Raw genomic sequence first — 27,759 nt, 5'->3', positions numbered from 1 at the left:
CCTACAGGAAGATGGTGTGATGTATTTAGTGGTGTACCGTGCTCTGTGTTGGGAGGGAAGACAACAGGATAGGAGAGGCAGAGGCAGTGCACCAGATGAGAGGAGAGAGGACGCCTCCTGTCCCCGCCAGCAGCCCTCACTGACCATCAATCACCCAGGGCCATTGTGGTCCTGTCCAGGGTAGCACAGCCACCCAGCCACCCAGCCAGTCAGGCAGAGGAGAGGAGAGGAGAGAGGGGGCAGGGAGCTGTAGCCTGCAGGGAGAAAGTAAGGGGGAAAGAATGGCAGTCGGGGAACGGCCTTCTTCGTGTTCCTCTCCCCAGCCGGCATTGCTGGGCTTGGGGGCAGCTCTGCTCTCTTTCTGCATCTCCGCTGTGCTCTCCCAGGTCCCGGATCCAGAGGTAAGAACGCGTTCGTTCATACAGGTCTCTGTCCACAGAGGCTCATCATCGGGTTCCTGCTTACGGAGGTGTGGGTGTCTGTCCCACTCGTTCCCTCCACTGTTTAAAGGATGGTTGCTTGTTTTCATGTGATTAATAAATGGGGCTTATTCGCTATAGAGCTATGGTGTTGGCCAGCCCCATAGACAATAGTCAATCTACATGTGTAGTAGCTAAAAATATTTTATGGTGTAGTGTTCTTCCCAGAGTAGCATGGACGGGTTGTTACAGCATGTGCAGATGTAACGATCACCATGTGTCGCCATTTGTATTTTCGGATGCCAGGAGCAATGCCATAATCCCTGGTGTCAGAAATGAAATACCGTGGCAGGCTCTTAATAGCACTAATGCATTGTTTTGAAATGTGAGACCTCATGTTGTACTGCGTACAGGGTGTTGTACAAAACAGGCAGCAGTATTCCACGCTAGATCAGAGAATAGACATGAAAGTTTCAGAAACATCTGTCTGGAAATAGTGACAACACATGCACTGTTCTCTCTGACGGATACCCAGACTCACAATTACTAAGAGAGACAGATGAGACTGAATCATTTCTGTGTTAATATGCTGCACCAGCAGGGTCAGCAACGTTGGAAGTTTGTGGGCGTTTAGTGATGAAATCCTCAGGTGAGGAAGTGCAGCTTGGATATTGATGTACAGTATATCCCTGACTTTGCTTCAAAGGATAAATAAATTCTGAAAACTCGAGAGTTCTCTCATAGTTTTCCCAAGGTGGTCAACTGCATTGATCTGCATTTATCACAGTCTCTAATATTCAGATGTTGATTTCAGAAGATTTCAGCAGAGGGTTTTATATAGGAGTGACAGATCCAGTAAGAAAAGCTGATTCATGGACTGCAATAAAATAAATGTCTTAAGCTGAATTATGGGGGGAAATTGAATGCAGTAAAGAAATTGGAAATTGGAACCAAGATCTATAATAATTGTCTTTGAAAGCAATTACTGGAATTGTGGGTTCCAGTATAGTTTCTGGGTTGTCTTATTTTCAGATTGTTAAAACGAATATATCTTCATTTGACTTAGGAGGGAGAGTTCATTATGTTTCTACAAGGGAGTTAAGTAATGGAAAATCTTGGAGATATATTATTTTTATTTAGATAAATTACAGAGAAAGAGAAATGGCATGCACATGGCTAGTTTGAATCCCCGAGGCGACAAGGTGAAAAATCTGCCGATCTGGCCWTGAGCAAGGCACTTAACCCTAATTTCTCCAGGGCTGCCATCAATAATGGCTGATCCCTGGATGTGACCCCACTCTCAGAGGGAGTTGGGATATGCAAAAAATATATATATATCCATCTCACACATGTACAGGTTTCCCACTTGTACATGCAATGAAACAGGACAAACATAATCATCCCCCTATTTGACCTTTGTGATGTGTACTTGCTTGAAGAAAGACATCTGGTTCAGTTTGAATATTTGTATTAGGACAGAATTATCTCAACTAAGCCTATGTGTCTCGAGGCAGGTTTGACACTGAAACTTCAACATCCATAGCAACTGCAAGCTTCAGCCAGAGTCAACTCTCTCACTGGATCTGAGTTGTTTGAATATGTTTACCAAAGTTCTGGCTTATCCACTAATCCCAACACATAAAATAGGAGAGCGGGTGAGGACATTAAGCATTACATAATCATGGTGAACTACTACGAATTCACTACTTTGTATTAACGGCAGCAGAGTTACAATCTCTTGTCCCCTGGGCCAACATATTACCCCCCCCCCTGCTAAAGTGCCATTACACTTGAGAGTAAAGTCATATCAGGCTACAAACAATCTTAGTCAAAATGTATGATTTGTTTTTGTTTTTTGGCAACAACACCCTATGCCCCTGATGGCCTTGGCAGATGGAGGACATGCTCAAACAGTACACTGAAATGTGGAGATTTGGTGAGAAGTAAGCCAAGGTCAGGCCCATGACATATTTTTAACATGCTGACTCACAAAAGCCAATCAGCTCCAACACACAGCTCCCAAAGGAGCCCAATCTAACACACAGCTCCCAAAGGAGCCCAATCTAACACACAGCTCTGGCTGTTCTCAGAAATGGCACCCTGTTCTTTGTACAGAGCCCAAGGGCGCCTAGTTTAAAATTAGTACAATATGTATGGAATATAGTGTAGATGAGCTTTTGTCAAAAGTTGTGCACCTTATTGATTCTGTGCCTTTTCGGAACCACGCCTGTCTGTCACACTGTAAATGAGAGACAACATATCATGACACAAGAAACACTGAGAAACAATTCCAAGAAGAACACTTTTCTTACAATACATCAAGGCAATGGTCTTTTAGTAGTTGACCTAAAAAACCTCATGGCAAGAATAAAATAAAAAATAAAAAACATGTACGCTGCCCAGAAGAGTTTGACTGGGGCCCCATTAAGTACGTTTACATGCACACTAATAATTCAATATTAACCCTCAAACTACCAACTGGGGTCATTTTGACCCATAGGGATATTTTTAATRGTATAGCCCAAAAGTGGTTAATTAAAATCTTCAAATMTTTCATGACTTTGTCAAACAACTTGTTTTTAATAAATTCAAATCATTGTTTYATGTTACTGTATCAATATGGACTTTGGGGTCATGTTGACCCCAGTCAAAAACACCTAATTCTGCCTATAGTAATTTGATATAGGACCTTTATTTGAATCTAGTTTTCTCTGGAGACATAATAACAACTTATCCATATCACCAGAGGGTGGAGGGGGACCTGTATCAGTCATTTCCACTAGATAGACAGATCATCTGCACAGATATAGCTCCCCATGTACTTGCCTAAGAATGTATTTTTCTATACCATCTATTGTGTATGACTGTGTAATTTTTTTAAATTACCTTATTTTTGTGCATATAGAAATCTGCCAATGGTATATAAAGTCTGCCAATGGTATATAAAGTCTGCCAATGGTAWAACTACTTGATAGAACTGCAATACAGAACTCAGATAAGCTCTGAATCTACACAGAGAGCTGTATTGGTGTGTACTCTATAAAAAGTATTTATTCTAGGGCAAATATAAAAAAGGTATTTATTTGAATCCAGGTTTCTTTGGAAACATATTAAGTTTTACATATCCTCAGTGGGTGGAAGGGGACCAATTGGAGTGATCTCGACCTGATAGACAGATCACCTGCACAGATGGAGCACTCGTCTTTAACTGGTTTTAACTAGGTATGATCGTGTATAAAATCAAAATGTCCTTAGATATATGCGTAGTTGCAGTCCAAACAGCTCAGAAATGTCAGTCAGTGGTATAACTACTTGGTTAAACAGAAACCAGCTAACAGAAACCAGCTAACCTACAGAAATACAGAAACCAGCTAACCTCTGAATGTACACATACAGTAGTGCTGTATTGGTATGCATTCTCCGTAAAATAGTTATTCTACGGAAAATAYCAATAATACCCTCATATATTATATATGTGCAACTWGTTATGGTATTTTGGGCATGCTTTTTGATGCTTTTTTAAGCATCCTGCCTAGGCCCTACCCCTCCCATTGTTTTACTTGCAACGATGCTAATGCTCACTGTGGGGTAAGTAAATAAAGAAAACTAAGCCATATTTTTGATCATTGTCTCAGGATCAATGGATGAATCACTTTTTGTCAATAAAATGAAGTATATTAAACATTTTGGTGTACTGCCCCTTTAAATGGCAGTCATGTTTACCACATAAATATGATAATACTACAATCAAATTATGTTAAATCTGGATTTTAGTACTTATAACAAAATTATATTTTGTTTTACCGGGTATCAACATTAACTGTAATTTTGCTAAAATAACATKCGGTTTTCTAACATTTTTATTTCAAAATTATCGCATTTGGTAATCCATGTATGTAAAATATGTTGGTAGTTGAGGGTTAAACTGATTATGGCATTAGTCATGTGAAGACCGTACTCTGCTTATCATAATCGGCATAAGGTCATAATCGAGGTAAGCAAACACCAATTAAAAAACCTGGATTTCTGAGCAATCTTTCAAATTACTAGGACATATAAACCCCCTGATCAGAGTTCCAGCAGTGTATTTGATCTGCACATGTGCTTGTACCATCAGTGCCAGCCTCCCTTTTTTGCAGAAGTGAAGTAAGTCTGGAAAAACTGAAAGTATGCATATTAGAAATAGTTTTCACGTGTCCGAACACATGGCTGCTGTGGTAGAACGTTTCTTTTGATTGCCGATTTTCTGCATTTATCAAAGTCCCATCAGGAAGTCTYATTTCAGATGTGTCCATGTAAACAGGAATTAAAGGGAAATCGTTCTTCTTGCAAAACATGTAAACATTTTAATGAATCAAACTATTATGTTAATATGAGTATTCACAATAATTGTATTAAAGTACCCATTGCCATCATATTGAAACAACAACGCCAAAAGGTTGCTAGGTGTTGGGTTAACGGTTAACGTGTTGGCTTGACAGTTGCTGGACTAGGGTTCTAGTCCAGGTCCAAGCTAACCCAAATTCACTACACTGGTGTCAGAAGTGGGAAGCAATTTAAAGGCAATGCTACCAAATACTAATTGAGTGTATGTAAACTTCTGAGCCACTGGGAATGTGATGAAATAAATAAAAGCTGAAATAAATCATTCTCTCTACTATTATTCTGACATTTCACTTTCTTAAAATAAAGTGGGGATCCTAACTGACCTAAGACAGGGAATTTTTACTAGGATTAAATGTCAGGAATTGTGAAAAACTTAGTTCAAATGTATTTGGCTAAGGTGTATGTAAACTGTACATTCCTCTACAAATAATTTGCCAATCAATATCTAATCTGCCTGAACGACACCAGAACATTATTTTGAATTTTGTTCCAACAATACAGTGCATTAAAACTAAAAGCAGATTTAGCTAGCTCGGTGGAGACCCTAGGAACATCAAGAGTTAACCAATCCTGTGAACGGTTTAGGCAACTCAGGTTTCTATGCTTCAACAGAAAAGTTAGATAACATGAAAGTTCATGAAGTAGGGCCTTGTAAAAAAAAAAAAGGAGTAATGTAGAGATCTACGGGTCTTTAGCGAAGTCCAGCCAGCATTTTGATATCAGATGCAGTGATGAGTATCCCAACTGTCACCTGTAACAAAACAAAGGGCACTATGGTAGGTTTAAGAGTAGTAGCAGCTGCACAATGATACATAATATCACCATAATTAAGATCAGATAAAAAGGTTGACTGATCTGCTTCCTACTGCTTAGAGAAAAGCACAATTTGTTTCTGTAGAAAAAGCCAACTTTAATCTTACCTTCTTAACCAGCTCATCTAGATGTTTTTTAAACATCAAATCCATGTCAGTCCAAATGCCTAAGTGTTTATATGCAGGAACACCTTCAATTGGAGAACCATCTATTGAGTGAACATGTAGCTCATCTGAAACATTCTTACAAGAGTTTAAAAACAACATATATTTTGTGTTGCCCATCTTAAACACAAGTTTTAAATCAGCAAGGAATTCCTGCATAGCTATAAAATCTGACTGTAGTTTTAACACAGCCAGATCAAAAGTCGGGGCAATAGCCGACATAATAGCATCATCCGCATACAGATAAAGTTTACATTTTTTAACAGATTGACCAATGGTGTATATATAAATAGTGAAGAGAACAGGTCCCAAAATCAACCCCTGTGGTACACCTTTAAGCACTTCAAGAAATTCAGACTTAACCCCATCAATTACGATGGCCTGAGTTCTGTAACTAAGATAGTCATGAAACCATGAACAGGCGTCAGAGCTCAGGCCTATTGAGGACAACTTATTCAATAAAATAGCATGATCAACAGTATCAAAAGCTTTTGAAAGGTCCACAAACAAAGCAGCACATTTCATTTTAGTGTGTAAAGCATTGACAAGATCAACAACTAAAGTGGTTGCTGTACTAGTTCTATGCCCAGGCCTAAACCCTGATTGGTTTACATTCAAAATACATTCCTCAGATCAAAAAAGAGCAAAGTTGTACATTTACCAAGGATTCTAGAATCTTAGCTAGACACGGAAGCCTTGTAATGYGGCGACAATTATTAACATCACTACTATCCCCACCCTTATGGAGTGGCAGGATAAGAGCTGATTTCCATACTTTTGYAATATTTCCTGATAACAATTTTTTTTTTAAAGTGGGTTATTGAGCCAACAATGATGGGCGCTGCACATTTAAGCAGACCYGGATCCAATTGGTCGGCCCCTGTGGATTTCTTGTTGTCTATTGCTAGCAAAGCATCCACAACTTATTTTTCTATAAAAAYCCTAAAAGAAAAGCTTTGACTATGATTTCTTTGACCATTCAGCAAGTTTCCTCTATCAGAGAGAGAGAGGGAGAGAGAAACAGATAAACCAAGAGGAGATACAGTCATTGTTGGCATTTGTATTGATGTTCTGAGCGTTGCAATTAAAAGAGAGTGTGCTGTTCKTGATGGTTCCCAGGTACTTCAAACTCCCCACTCTCTCTACTTKTTCACCACCCAGGACTAGGTGGCTCACTGGGTCTGCCATCCTCTAGAAATCAATGACCAGTTATTTTGTTTTGTTGATGTTGAGTGTGAGGTAGTTGTCATTGCACCAGTGATGAACCCTGTTTACTTCTGTTTGGTAACGCAGTGTGTTATCTGAGCCGTTGACAAGGGAGGTGTCATCTGCATATTTCACTGCCAAGCAGTCCCTGTCGGAGCCTCTCAGGTCATTGGTGTATATGAAGAATAGCACTAGAGAGATGATAGTTCCTTGGGGGGGAACCGGTAGATGTACAAAGAAGAAGGGATGTTGTGTTGTTGAACTTGAAATACTGCCKCCTGTTCAGCAGGAAGTCCAGAGCCCACAAGGTATTACTGGGGTCCACCTGTAGGTGGGAGAGTGTCACAGAAAAGGTGAGGCTGCATGCAGTTAAACGCAGAGAAGTCCAGGAAAAGGATTCACACATAAGAATGAGGCCTCTCCAGGTGTTTCACGGCACTGCGCAAAACCGTCAGTACTGCATCGTCAACTAATCTGTTCTTCCTGTATACAAACTGTATTGGGTCGAGGGCTCCATCCACATGAGACCTGAGACGTGTGAGTATCAAGTGCTCAAGGCACTTCACTACGACTGAAGTTAACGCCACAGGACGATAGTCAATCAATGTTTTGATAAGGTCAAAGTTTTACATTGTTCCCATCTGGTTTCTATGACCGTAACATGACATTGCACTGGTCAAATGGTTTACTGTAATACTTCATTTTGATTGTTATTGGAAAAGCACAGACACTTGAATCCTCCTTGCAAAGTTCAATCAAATTGTACTGAAAAAAATCTATAGAAATTGTTTTTGCTGAAAGGATATCCTTCTGTGAATGTTTCAATTATTGCACTCTGAATTTCAAGAAATAAATTGTTATCTAATATTTCACATAAAAGCCCCATTTGCTTGAAAGTCATATTGACTAATGCACAAGTTTTGTTTGGCCCTCTTCCCAGATGTATTGTCCTGTGAGATGAGATTGTTTACAACGACAGGAAACTTAATAAGTGTCCGTATCCTGACCCATCATATATTGATCTGTACGCATGAACTATGGGGCTGCTAGATGTAACCCCTGCTTGTTGTTCCTTCAAAACAAGGCGTGATAGAGGAGCACCAGGAAGGATACCTCCAGGGCTGGCCCTAGCGTTTTGGGMGCCCTAGGCGAGATTTGGTTGGGGGGCCCACCCACCGCGAGGGCAAAACATTTTAGTGGTCCCCCTCTTGACGGTGGAGTGAAGAAAATGAAATTTTACAGTTAATTACCTACAAWTCTACACATTTTGCCATGGGATGGAGATCATTTTTTTGCAGTTGTATAGCAAATTTCCTGAAATTCTACATATTTTGCATTACTTTTGCCATGTTAATATGAGTGAGAGTGACTAATAAAATCAATGGCTCTTGCTGCCAAGGGAATGCCTGACAGCTTGAAAGARGTTTTGGACACTACAGTGAAAATGGTTAACTTTGTTAAAGCAAGGCCCCTGAACTCTTGTGTATTTTCTGCATTATGCAATGATATGGGCAGCGACCATGTACGCTGATATGGGAGCGACCATGTAACATTTTACAACATACTGGTAATCAAGGGGCAAAGTATTGACACATTTTTTTGAATTGAGAGACAAGCTTAAAGTTTTTCTTCAATGACCATAATTTTCACTTGTCTGACCGCTTGCATAATGACGAGTTTCTCACACGACTGGGCTATCTGGGTGATGTTTTTTTGTCACCTGAATAATCTGGATCTAGGATTACAGGGACTCCTCCGCACTATATTCAATGTGCGGGACAAAACTGAGGCTATGATTAAGAAGTTGGAGCTCTTCTCTGTCTGATTAACAAGGACAACACACTGGTCTTTCAAATCAAATCAAATGTATTTATATAGCCCTTCTTACATCAGCTGATATCTCAAAGTGCTGTACAGAAACCCAGCCTAAAACCCCAAACAGCAAGCAATGCAGGTGTAGAAGCACGGTGGCTAGGAAATACTCCCTAAAAGGCCAAAACCTAGGAAGAAACCTAGAGAGGAACCAGGCTATGAGGGGTGGCCAGTCCTCTTCTGGCTGTGCCGGGTGGAGATTATAACAGAACATGGCCAAGATGTTCAAATGTTCATAAAGGACCAGCATGGTCAAATAATAATAATCACAGTAGTTGTCGAGGGTGCAACAAGTCAGCACCTCAGGAGTAAATGTCAGTTGTTTTTCATAGTCGATCATTAAGAGTATTCTACCGCTCCTGCTGTCTCTAGAGAGTTGAAAAAGCAGGTCTGGGACAGGTAGCACGTCCGGTGAACAGGTCAGGGTTCCATAGCTGCAGGCAGAACAGTTGAAACTGAAACAGCAGCACGGCCAGGTGGACTGGGGACAGCAAGGAGTCATCATGCCGGGTAGTCCTGAGGCATGGCCTAGGGCTCAGTTCCTCCGAGAGAGAGAAAGAGAGAGAGAATTAGAGAGAGCATATTTTAAATTCACACAGGACCCGGATAAGACAGGAGAAGTACTCCAGATATAACAGACTGACCCTAGCCCCGACACATAACTAATGCAGCATAAATACTGGGGCTGAGACAGGAGGGGTCAGGAGACACTGTGGCCCCATCCAATGATACCCCGGACAGGGCAAACAGGCAGGATATAACCCACCCACTTTGCCAAGCAACAGCCCCCCACTACTAGAGGGATATCTTCAACCACCAACTTACAATCCGAGACAAGGCCGAGTATAGCCCACAAGATCTCCGCCATGGCACAACCCAAGGGGGGGGGGGGCGCCAACCCAGACAGGAGATCACTGTAAATAGGAGAGCCGGAGTCCATTGTATGATTTTTTGTGTGCAAATTAACTCAAGCTTACAGACAATGTGAAATGTGATATAGCAGCACCTGAGTGAGCTGGGTGCGCAATTACACAGGCACAGGCGAGAGCTGCCCAGTGACACGAGCCTACCAGACGAGCTAAATAACTTTTTGCTAGCTTCGAGGCAAGTAACACTGAAACATGCATGAGAGCATCAGCTGTTCGGACGACTGTTGATCACACTCTCTGCAGCCGAATGAGTAAGACCTTAACAGGTCAGCATTCACAAGGCCGCAGGGCCAGACAGATTACGCAGGACGGTGAAAACAGTCACTAATAATGCAGAACCAGAAGAATGTAGCGACACGCAGTACTAGAGCTGGTGGTTTAATAAAAATAGATACTTCCAAAATACAAAAGAAAATCCACAATGGAAAACAGCAGGAAAACAACTCACAGACTTCCAAATACACGAACAACCAGAGACTCTGAAAATCCACAAAACATATGATCAACAGCTTGGCTGGCGTCAACATAAACATGGCAGAACTAGGACACACGGTTAATCTACAAGGATACTTCATGCAACATATAAGGGAAGAAAACAAAATACAAAGTCAAGGCATCTAGAACAAAACCTGCCAGCCTGGCCAACCTGACAGATTACCAGGTGACTCCGATACATGTACTCCGAGCATGCACTGACCAACGGCCAGTTCTTCACTGACATTTTCAAACTCTCCCTGTCTGAGTTTGTAATACTAGATGTTTCAAGCAGACCCCATAGTCCCTGCGCCCAAGAACCTGCCGAAATGACATATGTAGCCATGAAATGCTTTTGAAGGCTGGTCATGGCTATATCTACACCACTGTCCAGAAACCCTAGACCACTCCAATTTGCATACCGCCCCAACAGATCCACAGATGATGCAATCTCTATTGCACTCCACACTGCTCTTTCAAACCTGGACAAAAGGAACCCTACAGTTGAAGTCGGAAGTTTACATACACCTTAGCCAAATATATTTAAACTCAGTTTTTCACAATTCCGAATTTAAAAATTGCCGTCTTAGGTCAGTTAGGATCAACACTTTTTTTTAAGAATGTGAAATGTCAGAATAATAGTAGAGATAAAGATTTATTTCAGCTTTTATTTCTTTCATCACATTCCAGTGGTCAAAAGTTTACATACACTAAATTAGTATTTGGTAGCATTGCCTTTAAATTGTTTAACTTGGGTAAACATTTCGGGTAGCCTTCCACACGCTTACCCACAATACGTTGGGCTGAATTTTGGCCCATTCCTCCTGACAGAGCTGGTGTAACTGAGTCAGGTTTGTCAGGCTCCTTGCTCGTACATTCTTTTTTCAGTTCTGCCCATACAATTTTCTATGGGATTGAGGTCAGGGCTTGTGAATGGCCACTCCAATATCTTGACTTTGTTGTCCTTAACTTCTCTAGGATATGTGGGCCGCTAACGTCCCACTTGGCCAAAAGCCAGAAAAATGTAGCGCGCCAAATTCAAATATATTACTATAAAAATTATCTTTCATGAAATCACACATGAAAGACACCAAATTAAAGCTACAATTGTTGTGAATCCAGCCAACATGTCTGAATTTCAAAAGGATTTACGGCGAAGCACACCAAACGATTATGTTAGCTCAGTACATAGCACAAAAAACAGCCATTTTCCCACAATAAGATAGCTAGACCACAAAAAGCAGAAATAGAGATTAAATTAATCACTAACCTTTGATGATCTTCATCAGATGACACTCATAGGACATCATGTTACACAATACATTTATGTTTTGTTCGATAWTGTGCATATTTATATCCACAAATCTCGGTTTACATTGGCGCCATGTTCAGAAATGCCTCCAAAATATCCAGAGAAATTACAGAGAGCCATGTCAAATAACAGAATTACTCATCATATACTTTGWTTCAAGATACATGTTTTACATATAATTAAAGATACACTTGTTCTTAATGCAACCGCTGTCTCAGATTTCAAAAAAACTTTATGTAAAAAGCACWCCATGCAATAATCTGAGACGGCGCTCAAAAATAACAACATTTKTCCACCATGTTGGAGTCAACAGAAATACGAAATTACATCATAAATAMTCCCTTACCTTTGATCATCTTCATCAGAATGCAGTCCCAGGAATCCTAGTTCCACAATAAATCGTTGTTCTGTTCGATAATGTCCATTACTTATGTCTAAGTAGCTACTTTTGCTAGCATGTTTAGTGCACATGTCCAAACGCTCGCGCAGATGCAGGCAAACTCGGACAAAAACTTCAATAAGTTATATAACAGGTCGAATAAACTGGTCAAACTAAGTAGAGAATCAATCTTCAGGATGTTGTTATCATATATATCCAATAACGTTCCAACCGGAGCGTTCCTTCATGTCTGTAGAAGTTATGGAACGCAAGGCGATATCATGAGGAAAGCGCGTGACCAGGAACTYGCAATCTGCCAGACCACTGACTCATTCCCCTCTCATCCGGCCCCACAACACAMCATAAGCTTCATTCCACGTTCTACAGACTGTGACATCTAGTGGAAGGCGTAGGAAGTGCAAACAGATCCATATCTTACAGGGAATWGAATAGYCGATGAGTTGAATGTTGACCAGTCTCAGAATTCTCACTTCCTGTTTGGATTTRTTCTRAGGTTTTTGCCTGCCATATGAGTTCTGTTATACTCACAGACATCATTCAAACAGTTTTAGAAACTTCAGAGTGTTTTATATCCAATAGTAATAATAATATGCATATATTAGTATCTGGGACAGAGTAGGAGGCAGTTCACTATGGGCACGCAATTCATCCAAAAGTGAAAATGCTACCCCCTATATCAAAGAAGTTAAGCCATTTTGCGACAACTTTGGCAAAAACTTTGGCAGTATGCTTGGGGTCATTGTCCATTTGGAAGACCCAATTGCGACCAAGCTTTAACTTCCTGACTGATGTCTTGATGTTGCTTCAATATATCCACATAATTTTCCAACCTCATTGATGCCATGCTATTTGTGAAGTGCACACAGACCCTCCGCATCAAACCCCCCCCCCCCCCCCCCCGCCCACATGATGCTGCCAGCCCTGTCTTCACGGTTGGGATGGTGATTTCAGCTTGCAAGCTCCCCCTTATTCCTCCAAACATAACAATGGCATATGGCCAAACAGTTCTACTTTTGTTTCATCAGACAGAGGACATTCCTCCAAAAGTGCGATCTTTGTCCCCATGTGGCAGTTGCAAACCGTAGTCTGGCTTTTTTAGGTGGTTTTGGAGCAGTGGCTTCTTCCTTGCTGCGCGGCCTTTCAGTTATGTCGATATAGGACTTGTTTTTACTGTGGATATAGATACTTTTGTTCCTGTTTCTCCAGTATCTTCACAAAGGTCATTTGCTGTTGTTCTGGGATTGATTTGTACTTTTCGCAAGTTCCTGTTGGTGATGTGGACACCAAGGAACTTGAAGCTGTCAACCTGCTCCCCTACAGACCTCAATGAGGATGGTGGCATACTCGATCATCCTTTTCCTGTAGTCCATGATAATCTCCTTTGTTTTGATCACGATGAGGGAGAGTTTGTTGTCCTTTCTCTGACCAAGTCTCTGACCTCCTCCCATAGGCTGTCTCATCATTGTTGGTAATCAGGCCACCACTGTTGTGTCATCAACAAACTTAATGATGGTGTTGAAGACGTGCTGGCCGTGCAGTCATGAGGGACAGGGAGTACAGGAGGGGACTGAGCATGCACCCCTGAGGGTCCCCCGTGTTGAGGATCAGTGTGGCGAATGTGTTGTTAGATGCCCTTACCACCTGTGTGTTCCAGTAAACGAAAACAATCCCGCACAAAAACTCAAAGGAAATGCCGAGATAAATACCCCCCCTAATTAACCAAATAAACCAGGTGACAACACAAAACAGACATAACCAAAAAGAAAGGAAAAGGATCGGTGGCAGCTAGTAGACCGGCGACGACGACCGCCGAGCACCGCCCGAACAGGAGAGGAGCCACCTTCGGTGGAAGTCGTGACAGCAAGGCACTACAGAGGGTAGTGCGTCCGGCCGTACATCACTGGGGCCAAGCTTCTTGCCATCCAGGACCTCTATACCAGGCGGTGTCAGAGGAAGGCCTAAAAAAATTGTCAAAGACTCCAGCCACCCTAGTCATAGACTGTTCTCTCTGCTACGCACGGCAAGCGGTACCGGAGCGCCGGAGCGCCAAGTCTGTGTCCAAGAGGCTTCTAATCAGCTTCTACACCCAAGCCATAAGACTCCTGAACAGCTAATCAATGGCATCCCGGACTATTTGCATTGCCCCCCCCACCCACCCTCTTCTAATAACTTTACCTACATGTACATATTACCTCAATTACCTCGACACCGGTGCCCCCGCACATTGACTCTGTACGGTACCCCCTGTGTATAGTCTAGCTATTGTTATTTACTGCTGCTCTTTAATTATTTGTTATTCTTATCTCTACTTTTTTTTTTTTTATTTTTTTGTTGAGATTTTCTTTAAACCTCATTGTTGGTTAAGGGCTTGCAAGAAAGCATTTCACTGTAAGGTCTACACCTGTTGTATTCGCGCATGTGACAAATGTGACAAAAAGGGATTCGTTATCCCTTTCATGCCATGACTCCAGTCCATTTACTGATATCTGAACAATGGAGCCTCATCGAAATTGCAACAAGCAGTTCTGTGAAAATGTTATTTAATCAGAAGCCACTGCCAGATTTCTAGATAGGGCTGCGRTCAGAGTATTGTGCCTAGGCAAATTGCGCTCCTAAAACACTGATGCCCTTTGCAACCACGTACCTATTTGAGAGTGGATTCTCGGCCCCACTAGCATGAAAACTAAATACAAGCACAGACTGTGTGTGGAAAATGACCTGTGGTGAGTTATTCACAATTTTTGTATGTAAGACAAAGAGCAAAATGTTGATTATTATTGTATTATTATTTTTGCCCTGGTCCTACAAGAGCTCTTTGTCACTTCCCACAAGCCGGGTTGTGACAAAACCTCACACTCATTCTTATGTTTAATAAATGTATCYTATAGTGTGTGTGTGGCAGGCTTATAATGATGGCAAAAAACAACATTTGAGAGTGCGCTGACCCTGGTGCTAGAGGGGGTATGCKGCTGGAGGTTGAACGTTTGAAGGGTACGGGACTAATAAAGGTTTGGGAACCACTGCTCTAGAGTCTAGACAATCCTATCCGCCAATCAGGGCTGTGTATGTAAATATATTTACATTTGTATCAACATGCCCACACAATCAGACTGAGCATTTCAATGGCAATAACAGGCTCAAGGAAATGATACAAAAATATTTTAAGGTTATTTTATGAAATAAATACACACAGTGATTTATTTGAAATGTATTAGTGATGATTTAAAAATAAAATAAAAAGACTGCATGGGGGCTCCAAGGCTTATCACCAGGGCTTTGAATTCATCATAATGATGATTCTTAATAATACAGCATAACCTCGGATTGTAGCCTAATTGTGATGTTAAGGATGTGGACTACAAACGTTGAGGCAGATCTAAGAGCATTGATATCTTATCTTTCTTGATTAATGTCTTGTTGTTTAATATTTATAGGTTCTTCATAATGCATCTTGTACTGTGTATGAATAGTTTGACCTACAGTATGAAACCCCAGTCAGTATTATTTAAATCATCCCTAGGAAATTTAAATGAGCCTCATGATTTACATAAATTCACAAAAAAATGCAAGTCTCTTTCTCTCACTTGATCTCACACCTAAACTATAGCCTACTGTAGCCTATCAAAACAAATTTCCTTGTTAGAAATGTTCACTTTTTCGTTGAATAATCAAATCCTCCTTCTGCAAGATAATTTTACTCCTGCAACAAAACTGGTCAAATTAAGATCAAACATCTGTATGTGTGGGGTAGACAATATTCATTCAAGTCTTTCCTTTTTTTACCTTCACTCTTTGTGCCATGATGTGTGATTCCTTTTCCTTGATCATTGCCATTTACTCAGTGAGAGAATTATTTTGTTTTCATTATGTTCTTGCAGTATTTCTCAGCATTCATTGGCTTTCCAGCATTTTATTACCAGCTTTTCAGCCAAAGTTATGAAAAACGTGAAAGAGTCGACATAACATAACAAATTGGAACAAGACAGGAGATAGTGTCTAGTGTTCAAAGAGATTGGTCTATTTTGTGGTTTGATGTTCTTGCTCAGTTCAATGCTATTGTTTTGTTTTGTTTTCCCTTTTTCTTTTTCAGATAGTCAATGTTCTATTTCAACCCATTGTTGAGATGGTTTTTGAGGCAGATTTAAGTTCATTTTTTAGGCTTAAGGTGGTAGCACTCCCCCACTAGTGTCGTCAGGTTGACTGACATATTCAGAGGACTAAGAGATCACGAGTGATAACACCCGACTGGCATGCTTCACATTCTGCATTATCTACGGAATCCTCTATTTCAGGGTTTTATGCCAAGCCCTTCTTCCCTGTTTCAGGGTTTTCCATATCCTTACAGTGACACCAATTTTTCTTTTACACTTCTGTATTTCCTCCAATTGTCTTGCCACCGTGTGTCTCTTCAGAAACTGAGCGGAGGAGAAGAATGTTATTCTCTCAATCAGATTGATATTTGCATCAATTGCGGTATTTGTCCAAATAGCATTTAACTCTCTGTCGTGAAGACTATCAAACAGCAGAGTGATTTGAAGAGTACCTGTCTAGATGACACAATAATGTACTCATGCAAATATTGTCTCTTTTCCCCCCCTACAGCTTTTACCGACAGATCCCCCAAAGAAGCCAGACCCAGTCACCTCAGAAACAGTCGTATTCTGGGGACTGCGGTTATGGCAAGTCATTGGTATCTTCTCTATGTTTATTCTAGCAGTCAGTAAGTATTTCTCTAAACCTGTCGTAGTAGTATATCTGCCAGACATTCAAGACTATTTATGAAATGAATATTTACATAAATATACAAATACCTAGCAATTTCACATCAAACCTCCATCTTCCAATTCCATTTATATAAATCACATTAGTAAAATGAATGTACAAATTAGTCAGTCAGTCAAGATACAATGCTTCAGCTCAGCTTTTTGTCTGCATAGTCCAACTAGTTTGCATACAGAACAGATAGATCGCATGATACATGGAAATGCATATCATTTGCTGAATTGTCATGATGGTTATTGTGAGGGAGGGCTCCAAATGGTCATGGTATTGTCGGTTTATGTTTGCTTTATCGACCACATGATGCATGGTTCAATAAGGGGTGGAGGAGGACAAAAGTACACAAGACAAAAATGACATTCTATTTTAGTCATAACTCATCGGACATCTAAACAGTAATAACTAAACCATGTCATGACAGAGACCGAATCAACAAAAAGGAAAGTAGTCTGATAATAGCTGATATTGAAGTGTCACTATACAGTAATATACAGTGAATTCCAAAAGTATTGGGACAGTGACCATTTTTTGTTGTTGTTTTGACTCTGTACTCCAGAACTTTGGATTTTAAATGATAGTCCTAAATGAATCGTGAACAATGATGAGTGAGAAAGTTAGACGCACACATATCATATCACGAAGACATGCTAACCTCTCACCAATACAGTTACATGGGAGGTTAGCATATTTTTTTGGGGGGGGGGGGTATGATATTTGTGCATCTGTAACTTTCTCACTCATCATTATTTACAATTCATTCAGGATTATCCGTAAACATGGTAGCATCCACATTAATGTAGAAGTGTTTAGAAACATATTATATTCTTATTCACAATAAAAGTGACTCCAAAATGGCACAGTACATTACTTACCATTAATTTCTATTGGGCACAAAATAATCTGAAACACAACCAAAACAAACAGCAAATGCATCCAACAAGTTTGTAGAGACACAACCTTGATGTAGTCATTGCGGGCTAAGAATGTGGGACCAAATACTTAACTTTTGACTACTTTAWTACACATAAGTGAATTTGTCCCAATATTTTAGGCCCCTTAAAATGAAGGGACTAAATACAAACGGTTCACCCGATATGGATGAACATACCTCAAAATTAAAGCTGATAGTTGCACTTTAACCTGAAATGAATGAAACATTGGATCATTTAAAATCCAAAGTGCTGGAGTACAGAGCCAAAGCAACAGAAAATGGTTCACTGTCCCAGTACTTTTGTAGCTCACTGTAAATGCTAATAGCTGTAAAACTGTTATGCGACAGCGTTGTGACAGTAGTGTCTAGTTCAATACATATTCATATGTACTTCAGATACAAGCAACTAATATTCCACATGGGAAATACATTTATCTTTTATCTCTCTCTTTCTCGCCCACCTTCTCCATTTGCAAGTCATCACCCTATGCTGCATCTTCAAATGCCGTATCCCCAGGACGAAGAAGGAGATTGAGGCGCGACATGCTCAGAGAGTAGCAGCTAAGGACTACGCCAACACACTGGAGACTGTGCCTCCTCTCAACGAGCTCACAGAGATCCCAGGAGGTAAGTGATGCACTTCTCAGACCCTCTCTACCTCAACAACAGTGCGATGCACATTTTAGGACATCCCTACTCCCTATGACAAAAGTCTCTAGGACATAGGTGTGGTGTACATTTTAGGACATCCCTTCTGCCTATGACAGAAGTCCCTGGGAGGTAGGTGCAGTGTACATTTTAGGAAATCCCTATTGCCTATGACAACAGTTCCTGGGAGATAGGTGTGGTGTACATTTTAGGACATCCCTACTCCCTATGACAAAAGTCCCTACTCCCAGCTTCCTATGAACTTTAGCACTTTTTTAAAATCCACAGCAAGGCTAGATTAAAGTGTGAGACTTTATTTTTAATTTGTAACATTTATCTTCCATTAGTAAGCACCTCAACTAGAGATGTGTGCACCTTTTATTTACTTACTCTACTCTAAGAACTACCCTGTTTTTGATTTCAGAGAGTTTTTCAAAGGAGAGTAGACAGGGAACTGCTGGGTGAGTTTTATATGCTATTGATGAAATGTCACCTGCTAGGGTTTTTGATAAAGTAGGAGATCAGTAGCAGCTTGACACGGTTTTAACACGAATGGGCCCCTGACAGCTTTTGTATTCATTAGTTTGAATGTTTCTCTCAGATTTCAACACATTATGCTAATGGCTCATCACATTCTAACCATGCAGAGCTAAGATATATTTTTCTCTTAAATAAGGATATTTAGACCTTGAGACAATTGAGACATGGATTGTTTATTGTGTGCCATTCAGAGGGTGAATGGGCAAGACAAATAATGTATCAGTTTGTACCAGTTTGAGTGTGTCAAGAACTGCAACGCTGCTGGGTTTCCTGTGTGTATCAAGAATGGTCCACCACCCAAAGGACATCCAGCCAACTGGACACAATAGTGGGAAGCAATGGGCCAGTGGAATGTTTTCGACACCTTGTAGAGTCCATACCCAGACGAATTGAGGCTGTTCTGAGGACAAAAGGGGGTGCAACTCAATACTAACAAGGTGTTCCTAATGTTTTGTACACTGTGCACAAATAATATATGCCATTTAGCACACACATATGTCAAAAGCGACTTATACCATACCCAGACCAGATGCGCGCGTGCGGCATCATGCGCAAATTGATTTTGTCCCTACACACCAAATGTGATCACGACACACAGGTTGAAATATCAAAACAAACTCTGAACCAATTATATTAATTTGGGTACAGGTCGAAAAGCATTAAACATTTATGGCAATTTAGCTAGCTAGCTTGCAGTTGCTAGCTAATTTGTCCTATTTAGCTAGCTTGTTGTTGCTAGCTAATTTGTCGTGGGATATAAATGTTGAGTTGTTATTTTACCTGAAATGCACAAGGTCCTCTACTCCGACAATTAATCCACACATAAAACGGTCAACCGAATCGTTTCTAGTCATCTCTCCTCCTTCCAGGCTTTTTCTTCTTTGGACTATATATGGCGATTGGCATCTAACTTTCATAATAAGGTGAATTACCACAACCAACCTGTTCTTCTTTCAACCACCCACATGGGTATAACCAATGAGGAGATGGCACGTGGGTATCTGCTTCTATAAACCAATGAGGAGATGGGAAAGGCAGGACTTGCACCACGTTCAGTGTCACAAATAGAACTGACTTCTATTTTAGCAACGCAGATGCCCGTTGGCACGCGCGAGCAGTGTTGGTGCAATGATTGAATAACATGTACCGTATGTGTAAATTTATTTTGCAACACTTGCGCACGCGACGCTAGCCGTGTGGTCAGCATGAAAGTCATGCGTGCATACATTTTACAGATGGGTGGTCCCGGAAATTGATCCAACTATCCTGATGTTGGAAGCACCATGCTCTACAAACTGAGCTACAGAGGACCACATGAATATAGGATATCTATACATCCATTGGCTTTACAGTATATCTTTAACTATAGTGCCTCTATGTCAGTGTCTGTCTCTTCCTTTTCAACGGTTCTAACTTTCATGCCTTCTCTTTGACTTCTTCCTCCTTCAATCTTTCATCTTCCAACCCTATCCCTTCCCTTTGACCTGTACCTTCCTCTCAAAACCCTTTCTTTCATCCTCTCTTCCTTGTGTTCTTCCCTTTCCTTCCTCTTCTTCCACCTCCCTCTCCTCCCTCTCTTCATCCTCCCTATTTTCCTCCCCCTCCCCCTCCTCCCTCTCTTCCTCTTCATCCTGTCCCTCCAGCTCTCCCGGACACTGCGTCCCTCCCGACGGTCTCTGAGCAGGTCCAGGCTCGCAGCGCCAGCAGCAGCCAGCTCCCAGTGGTGAGAGAGGAGGAGGAGCTCACTGGCCCCCTCACTCAGCCCGAGACGGGATGACATTCCTCCCTCCTCCTCTCTCCTTTCCCCCCTCACTCAGCCTGAGACTGGATTTACCTCCCTCCTTTTCCTCTTCCTTATCTCTTCTCACCTTCCCTCTCTCCACATTCCTATTTATATTCTGACAAAGAGGGCAATCCACTAGAGGGAACATTGGAACATGCAGCTTAGGATTCAGTGAATCACAGAAAAGCATTGAATAGCTGAATAGAATAGTTAACTTAATAGATCAGCGTGCATCGCTACTTCCTAGAAAGAATGGCATAGACATTGTGGAGAATGTTGCCTGCTGATGAGTAATAGTTGCATGTGTTACGTACTTCAAATGCTCTTTGTTGACATACTCATCCTTGTCGATAGCACATTGATTGTACATTGGACACAGAACTGCAAGTCCATTATTTGGTAGGCAAATGTGGATGATGAAAAAGTAGAGATGAATCTTAAGGCTTCTGACGTTGATGTTGCATGTCTACGGCTGTCATTCGTTGTTTTTTCATTCCTCTCTTTCTCCTTCTCTGACTCAATCTGTAATCTTGGCTTTGTATAAATATATCTATGATCTTTTATGTATGCTTATACAGTAACATCCATGACAACCAACCCTGGTCCTGGAGAGCTACAAGGTACACAGGCTTTTTCTCTCAACCTTGCACCAACAATGTCTTAATTATTAGTTGAATCGCATGTTTTAGTATGGGGGAAAAATGCCTGCACACCATGTCAAGTTCATCCATGTCTAAGGTTGGTTTTCACTGACATACTGTACTTGTCATTTATCTCTGTTTTTCTGTCTGATCCAGGTGGGTGTGTTTCTGTACATGCCATCTGTCCTCTTGAAGTATCACACAGGCTTACATGGACATACATAGGTCTGGAATATCAAATCAAAATCAAATCCAATTTGATTTGTCACGTGTCGAATACAACAGGTGTAAACCTTACAGTGAAATGCTTACTTACAAGCCATTAATCAACAATGCAGTTTTAAGAAAAACAAGTGTTAAGTAAAAAATAGATAAGTAAAACATTTAAATAAATAGTTAAAGAGCAGCAGTAAAAATAACAGTAGCGAGGCTATATACAGGGGGTACCGGTACAGCGTCAATGTGCAGGGGTACAGGTTAGTTGAGGTAATTGAGGTAATATGTACATATAGGTAGAGTTAAAGTGACTATGCATAGATAATAATCAGAGAGTAGCAGCAGCGTAAAAGAGGGGAGTGGGGGGGCAATGCAAATAGTCTGGGTAGCAATTTGATTAGCTGTTCATGAGTCTTACGGGGTAGAAGCCTTTTGGACCTAGACTTGGCGCTCAGCTACCGCTTGCCGTGCGATAGCAGAGAGAACAGTCTATGACTAGGGTGGCTGGAGTCTTTGACAATTTTTAGGGCCTTCCTCTGACACCGCCTGGTATAGAGGTCCTGGATGGCAGGAAACTTGGCCCCAGTGATGTACTGGGCCATACGCACTACCCTCTGCAGTGCCTTGCGGTCGGAGACCGAGAAGTTGCCTTGCCAAGCAGTGATGCAACCTGCCAGGATGCTCTCGATGGTGCAGCTGTAGAACATTTTGAGGATCTGAGGACCCATGCCAAATCTTTTCAGTCTCCTGTGGGGGAATAGACTTTGTCGTGTCCTTTTCACGARTGTCTTGGTGTGTTTAGACCATAATAGTTTGTTGGTGATGTGGACACCAAGGAACTTTAAGCTCTCAACCTGCTCCACTACAGCCCTGTCAATGAGAATGGGGGCATGCTCGATCCTCCTTTTCCTGTAGTCCACAATCCTCTCCTTTGTCTTGATCACATTGAGGGAGAGGTTGTTATTCTGGCACCACATGGCCAGGTCTCTGACCTCCTCCCTATAGGCTGTCTCATCATTGTCGGTGACCACTGTTGTGTCGCCGGCAAACTTAATGATGGTGTTGGAGTCGTGCCTGGCCATGCAGTCATGGGTGAACAGGGAGTACAGGAGGGGTCTGTATTATTATTTTACAATTATTATGGATAAAATGTATTTTGGGACTGACTGTGTATTGGGATTACTACCATAATGAGCGTGTCAGTCAGAGACAAGCTTAATCCATTAGAGAAATCATAATCTATGTGAAAGAGTACATAATGTCACATCCAGCTGTATATTATAATGCAGAATCAGGGGATACTGGCGTTAATATGCATTTATTTCCGCAGCAAAACCTCTGCCGTGAACTTATAAGTATCAACCATGTGCTGAGAGAGAGAGTGAAAGGGAGAGAGTGAAAGGGAGAGAGCGAAAGGGAGAGAGCGAAAGGGAGAGAGAGAGTGGAGAGAGCGAGAAAGAGGGTGTCTGGCATTTATAAAGGAAAAGGATAAACAGATATGCTTTATAATCGTAGAGACTCATGAACCCCACACAGCTGTTTACCCCTGGATTCATCCACAAGAGATAGTGAATTTTCCAGCAAATAGTAAGTGTACCAGGGCCCCCTTCCACTAATTAAGTAATGAGTGAAGTATGCAATTTAAAATATGCAACTCTGTAACGCCTGACGTGATAGCTACGTGCTGCTGTGTGCAAGTATTTGTGGAGAGAGTGTATGCAAATATCCTGGCCATATAATCCAACATATTATTGAGAATATATTCAGTTAGAAACAGAAACAGTTATTACTATATACTTGTGGTTATTGCATCTCCTGATCAATAKGATTCCATTCTGGGCATTGACAACAATGTTTAACTGAATAATTCATCTACAACAAAGTGTCTCTGAGAACACTGACATAACTTCACTCTCAGATGTTTTACTCACCACTTTACCTACATGACCTAAAAACAATATTGTTTCAGACAGCCTGGATAAAAGTGATAATGTCTGTGAGAACATTTGACATTCCTAGGAGATGGTAGAGCAAATGCCGGACAGGAGGCAACGCTGAGGGGAGGACTAGGGACGAAGTGCAACTTCCCACCCCCAATTCTTTGTCATATGGATAAAGCTATTAAAATGAACAGTAGACATTGTTCCAGCCCACTTTGATCTGTCATGCTCTGAGTTGTGTCAGTTCTCTAGTGGTTCAAGAGCCTCCTGAGGCAGTCTGTCAGACAGGGCCCACTTAGAACTGACTGATGCAACCTTCTCACTTCCTCACACCTTTCTCTATACAGTAAGAGAGATGCAGGAAGGACGGACGGACAGGCACGCATACATATGCACAAGCACAAACACACGCAGGCACYCATGTATAGTCACAGATCCACACGCACACATTTCTTACACATCTCAGTCCCACACAGAGGCGTAGGGTCATCAGAGAGATGACATGTTACCCCAGGAAACCCAATGCAGGTGTAAAAAGTCTATACTTCACTCCAGGATACCCATTAAGGGCGGCGGTATCTATAGAAACAAGGTTGCCATATTCATGTCAGGGGTTATTGCATTTCTATTTTAGTTGTTGTGTGTTCCACTTGGATTTAGTAGCGTCTATGAACAACATGATTATGAAGCCACGCATGTGTGAAAGCGTGTATACTTACTGTATTTCAAATGTATGTAGTTCCGTCCTTGTGGTGTACTTGTCTATTAATGTTCTGTACTATGTCATGTTTTTTGTTTTCTGTGGACCCCAGGAAGAGTAGCTGCTGCTTWAGCAGTAGCTAATGGGGGAGCCTAATAAAATACTAATTCTGAGGGTTATTCTGGTTGCCAAACGATATCCTCATGCGTAGAGGGGTCAGGAGTGTGAGCGTGCATGTTGCACCTCAGCCTCCGCCGCACTGAACATCACCACCAGGGAGTGTGTTTTGTGTGAGTGTGTGTCTTCTCGGATTGAGAAAATAACACCATCAGCGAGAGGAGTCGTAGCCTTGGGACGTCACAGCGGGATGGAGGACGAGAAAGTGGTCAAAATTGACATCAAGTGGCTTGACTCTATTTACACGGTAATTACATGGGCTGGTACAGTGGAACTGAACATGTGGGTAGAGGGTACACACAGTGGATTGTATTTGACTGTTTGCGCAATTTGATGGATTTTGTAGTTCATTCATCTGAAATCTAAAGCAATAATTCTGGGGTGAGAGGAGGCGGTAATTCGTTTGAGTGTGTTCATGAATCTAAAATGATGTGTGTTACACATTCCACAGATGGGTATTACAGATAATATTTTCTAGTCAGAATTTAACAATGTACTTACTCTACCCTGTACCCATGTAAGGTACAGTATCAACACAAAATTAAACGAGACACTTAATGTGAAGCGTTACCCAAAAGGGTTATGTCTACACTCTCTAGTGCAATGTTTCCCAACTCCTGTTCTTGTGTGTGTCTTATACCCTCAACAGCACACATTTTTGTTGTAGCKCCAGACAACTTGTCAACTAATCATCAAGCCCTCAACGAGTTGAATCAGGTGAGCTTGTCCTGGACTACAACAAAAATGTATGCTGTTGGGGGTACTGGTGGACTGGAGTTGGGAACCACTGCTCTAGTGGTGATGTAAAAAGACAGTCACCCCTGCTTCCCTAGAAGCGGTTCCCTTGCCTGCCTGGCCTATTTAGTGTCTACAGATGTCTGCCCCTGCTACTGTACTAAGAAGGTGTGGTAAAAAGCAGCAGTATCATCTCCCTCTCAGCAGTGGTTCTCCCTAGAGCAGGAACTAGCACACTGGGGGTTCACCATGGGTGTCATGGAGGGGAGGAAGGGAGGCATGGGCAGAAATCCTCACAGCTCTAGATTGTGACAAGTGGGAGCTGTTGAATTTCTCATTGTAGAAGTCCTCTCATGCCTGGAGGGGATGTTGTAAGACATGCACACAGTCTCGGTCTTAATGCTGTTTCAAATGCTTGGTTGTAACTGATTGCATGTAAACCTCTATCTCCAAATTATGTTTGCCTTAGAAAAAAATGATATCCACATACATGTGTATGGATATGCTGGATTACGGGAAGGGATATACCCATCTACCTTTTCAATGATTTCTCTATATTTTAGATCTATTTGCTTTGCAGTAAAGTCTCATTCCTTGACTTGTGTTCACCTTACATTTCAATTCGTTCTCAGAGGTGGAGCAAACAAAACTCATTGCATAGAACAAACATGGTTATTTTGATGTTGTGCAGTAGAGGCCATCTAGATTGTGATGTTTGTCATTATCAATCACCAGGATTATGAAATCCTGTGAAGGGCAGCGTGCCTATAGTCCTTTACAGCCTTCTGGTAGATTGAAACTTTCATTCATCAAATATTTGTCGATTTCAAATCCCCATAATTTGTTTCCCAACCAGCCCAGTACACTTATGAAACCTCATTAGCAGAAAAAATAGGCTACGTTCATTAGAATGTAGAGAGACAGATGCACATTCATTAAAACACTATGACCCACTTTTCCGGGATTATATATTTTGCTTACCACATATTATTGCAGGAAGGGGTCTTGATGATAACAAACATTGTTGTCGCGGCCTCCAAGTGATTGTTTCCCCTTGTGCTTTTGTCCTCCCTCCAGCTGTAGTTGTGGTGAAAAAAGAAGAGGTGACAACAGTCTCAGGAAAAGTGGACGGTGAAAAGGGGGGAAAGAAGACCAAGGAGAAGAAAGAGGGCAAGGGTGCCAATGAGGGAAAGGATGATGAAAAGGAGGGATCTGCTAACAAAAAAGGAGAAAAAGGGGAAAAGGGGGAAAAAGGGGGAGGAAAGAAAGGAGAAGCAAGTGAAGGAAAAGGGAAGAAGAGTAGAGAAGGGGAGAAAGGAGGGGGTGATAAAGGAGGAGGTGCAAAAGGAGGTGCTAAGGGGGGAGCCAAGAAACCTCCTTCGAAAAAGTAAACACTGGATCGGGAAACACAAATTGTGCTAAACAACTTTTCATAAGTCATTTTTTTAGTTGTCAATTTTGTATTTTTTTGTTTTTTTTAAATGATTGTATATAATGACAAAAAGTACATATTAACTATAAAACAATCTTTAACCCTTGTGTTGTCTTAAGGGTCAAAAATGACACGCCACTATTACCAGCAGAGAGAACCCCCGAAATGATCTTTTTTCAACTTGAAATTTGATTACTTTTCCTAAGAAAAAGTGAAACATTGTCTTTGTTCATATTTCCATGAAAGCTGTACACCACCAGGGTACAAAGATTGTCTTAGGGGCAATTTTTACCCTGCAGTTATAAAATAATTTACACACCACAAAAACCACAAAGACACACACACACACACACACACACACACACACACACACACACACACACACACACACACACACACACACACCACACACACACACCCACACACACACACACACACACACACACACACACACACACAACACACACACACACACACACACACACACACACTGAGATTGTGTACTACTGATTAACTCAGACAAAACTAAAACGTTCTTGTGCATGTGCAGCATCTCCCCTCCACGTCACCACACATGACTCAAGTTCACAGACAAAATAAAAACTATTTCTTGAAAGCATTGTTTACTAATGGGGAATGCAGTCAGAGACTATAAAGGTGCTGCAGATGACAGCCCCCCAGTTCTATCTTGCTGAAGCCATAAGTGCACGTTTCAGCGCCCAACAGGTCGTAGATCAGATTTTTTCAGATGTCCAGGAGGAACAAGAGAACAATGATTTAGAAGAGGAAAGAGGTATCTGAAGAAGAAGATGGGGAAGAATACAACCCAGAGCATGATGCATCATCTTCAGATGAAGAAGAAATCCCCCAAGCTGAAAGTGAGACATTTCTGTCAAACAGCAGCAAAATAACATGGTCCTTGTCACCATATGACAACCAGGAAGGATGGCAGCACAAAAGTCATAAGGATGACCCCAGGGCACACAAGACATGCAGTTGCCCACGCCCATGACATCGCCTCAACATCTTACATGTTCATCACGCCAGCCATCGAAAAAATTAGCCTGGAGATTACAAATTTGGAGGGTTTCCGTAAATATGGAGACAACTGGAAAAGGATGGATGAGATTGACCTGCATGCCTACACAGGGCTGCTAGGAGTGTGTATAGGTCCCAAGGCGAGGCTACATGTAGTCTCTGGGATGCAGAGTGTGGAAGGGTGATTTTCAGGACTTAGGACCTGAGCCCGAGGACCATGCCTC

General features: G+C 41.5%; 1 protein-coding gene across 2 annotated transcripts; it reads left to right on the top strand.

Annotated features, from left to right (window-relative positions):
* LOC111979820 (transmembrane inner ear expressed protein) lies at positions 1-26,896 on the top strand. 2 transcript variants are annotated; one of them, XM_024010538.2, is made up of 4 exons: positions 1-401; positions 16,578-16,695; positions 18,163-18,312; positions 26,143-26,896. In XM_024010538.2, the coding sequence occupies exons 1-4, from the start codon at positions 282-284 to the stop codon at positions 26,454-26,456; spliced, it is 702 nt and encodes a 233-aa protein (XP_023866306.1). In that variant the 5' UTR covers positions 1-281; the 3' UTR covers positions 26,457-26,896. The 2 variants fall into 2 exon arrangements, with proteins under 2 accessions (XP_023866306.1, XP_023866307.1); XM_024010539.2 differs by lacking the exon at positions 26,143-26,896 and adding an exon at positions 20,517-24,332 and having other exon boundaries at positions 4-401.
* The last annotated feature ends 863 nt before the right edge of the window (positions 26,897-27,759 follow it).

This window comes from Salvelinus sp. IW2-2015, linkage group LG19, assembly GCF_002910315.2.
Source record: "Salvelinus sp. IW2-2015 linkage group LG19, ASM291031v2, whole genome shotgun sequence".
NCBI lineage: Eukaryota > Metazoa > Chordata > Actinopteri > Salmoniformes > Salmonidae > Salvelinus > Salvelinus sp. IW2-2015.
This window is presented reverse-complemented; position numbering and strand designations above follow the sequence as displayed.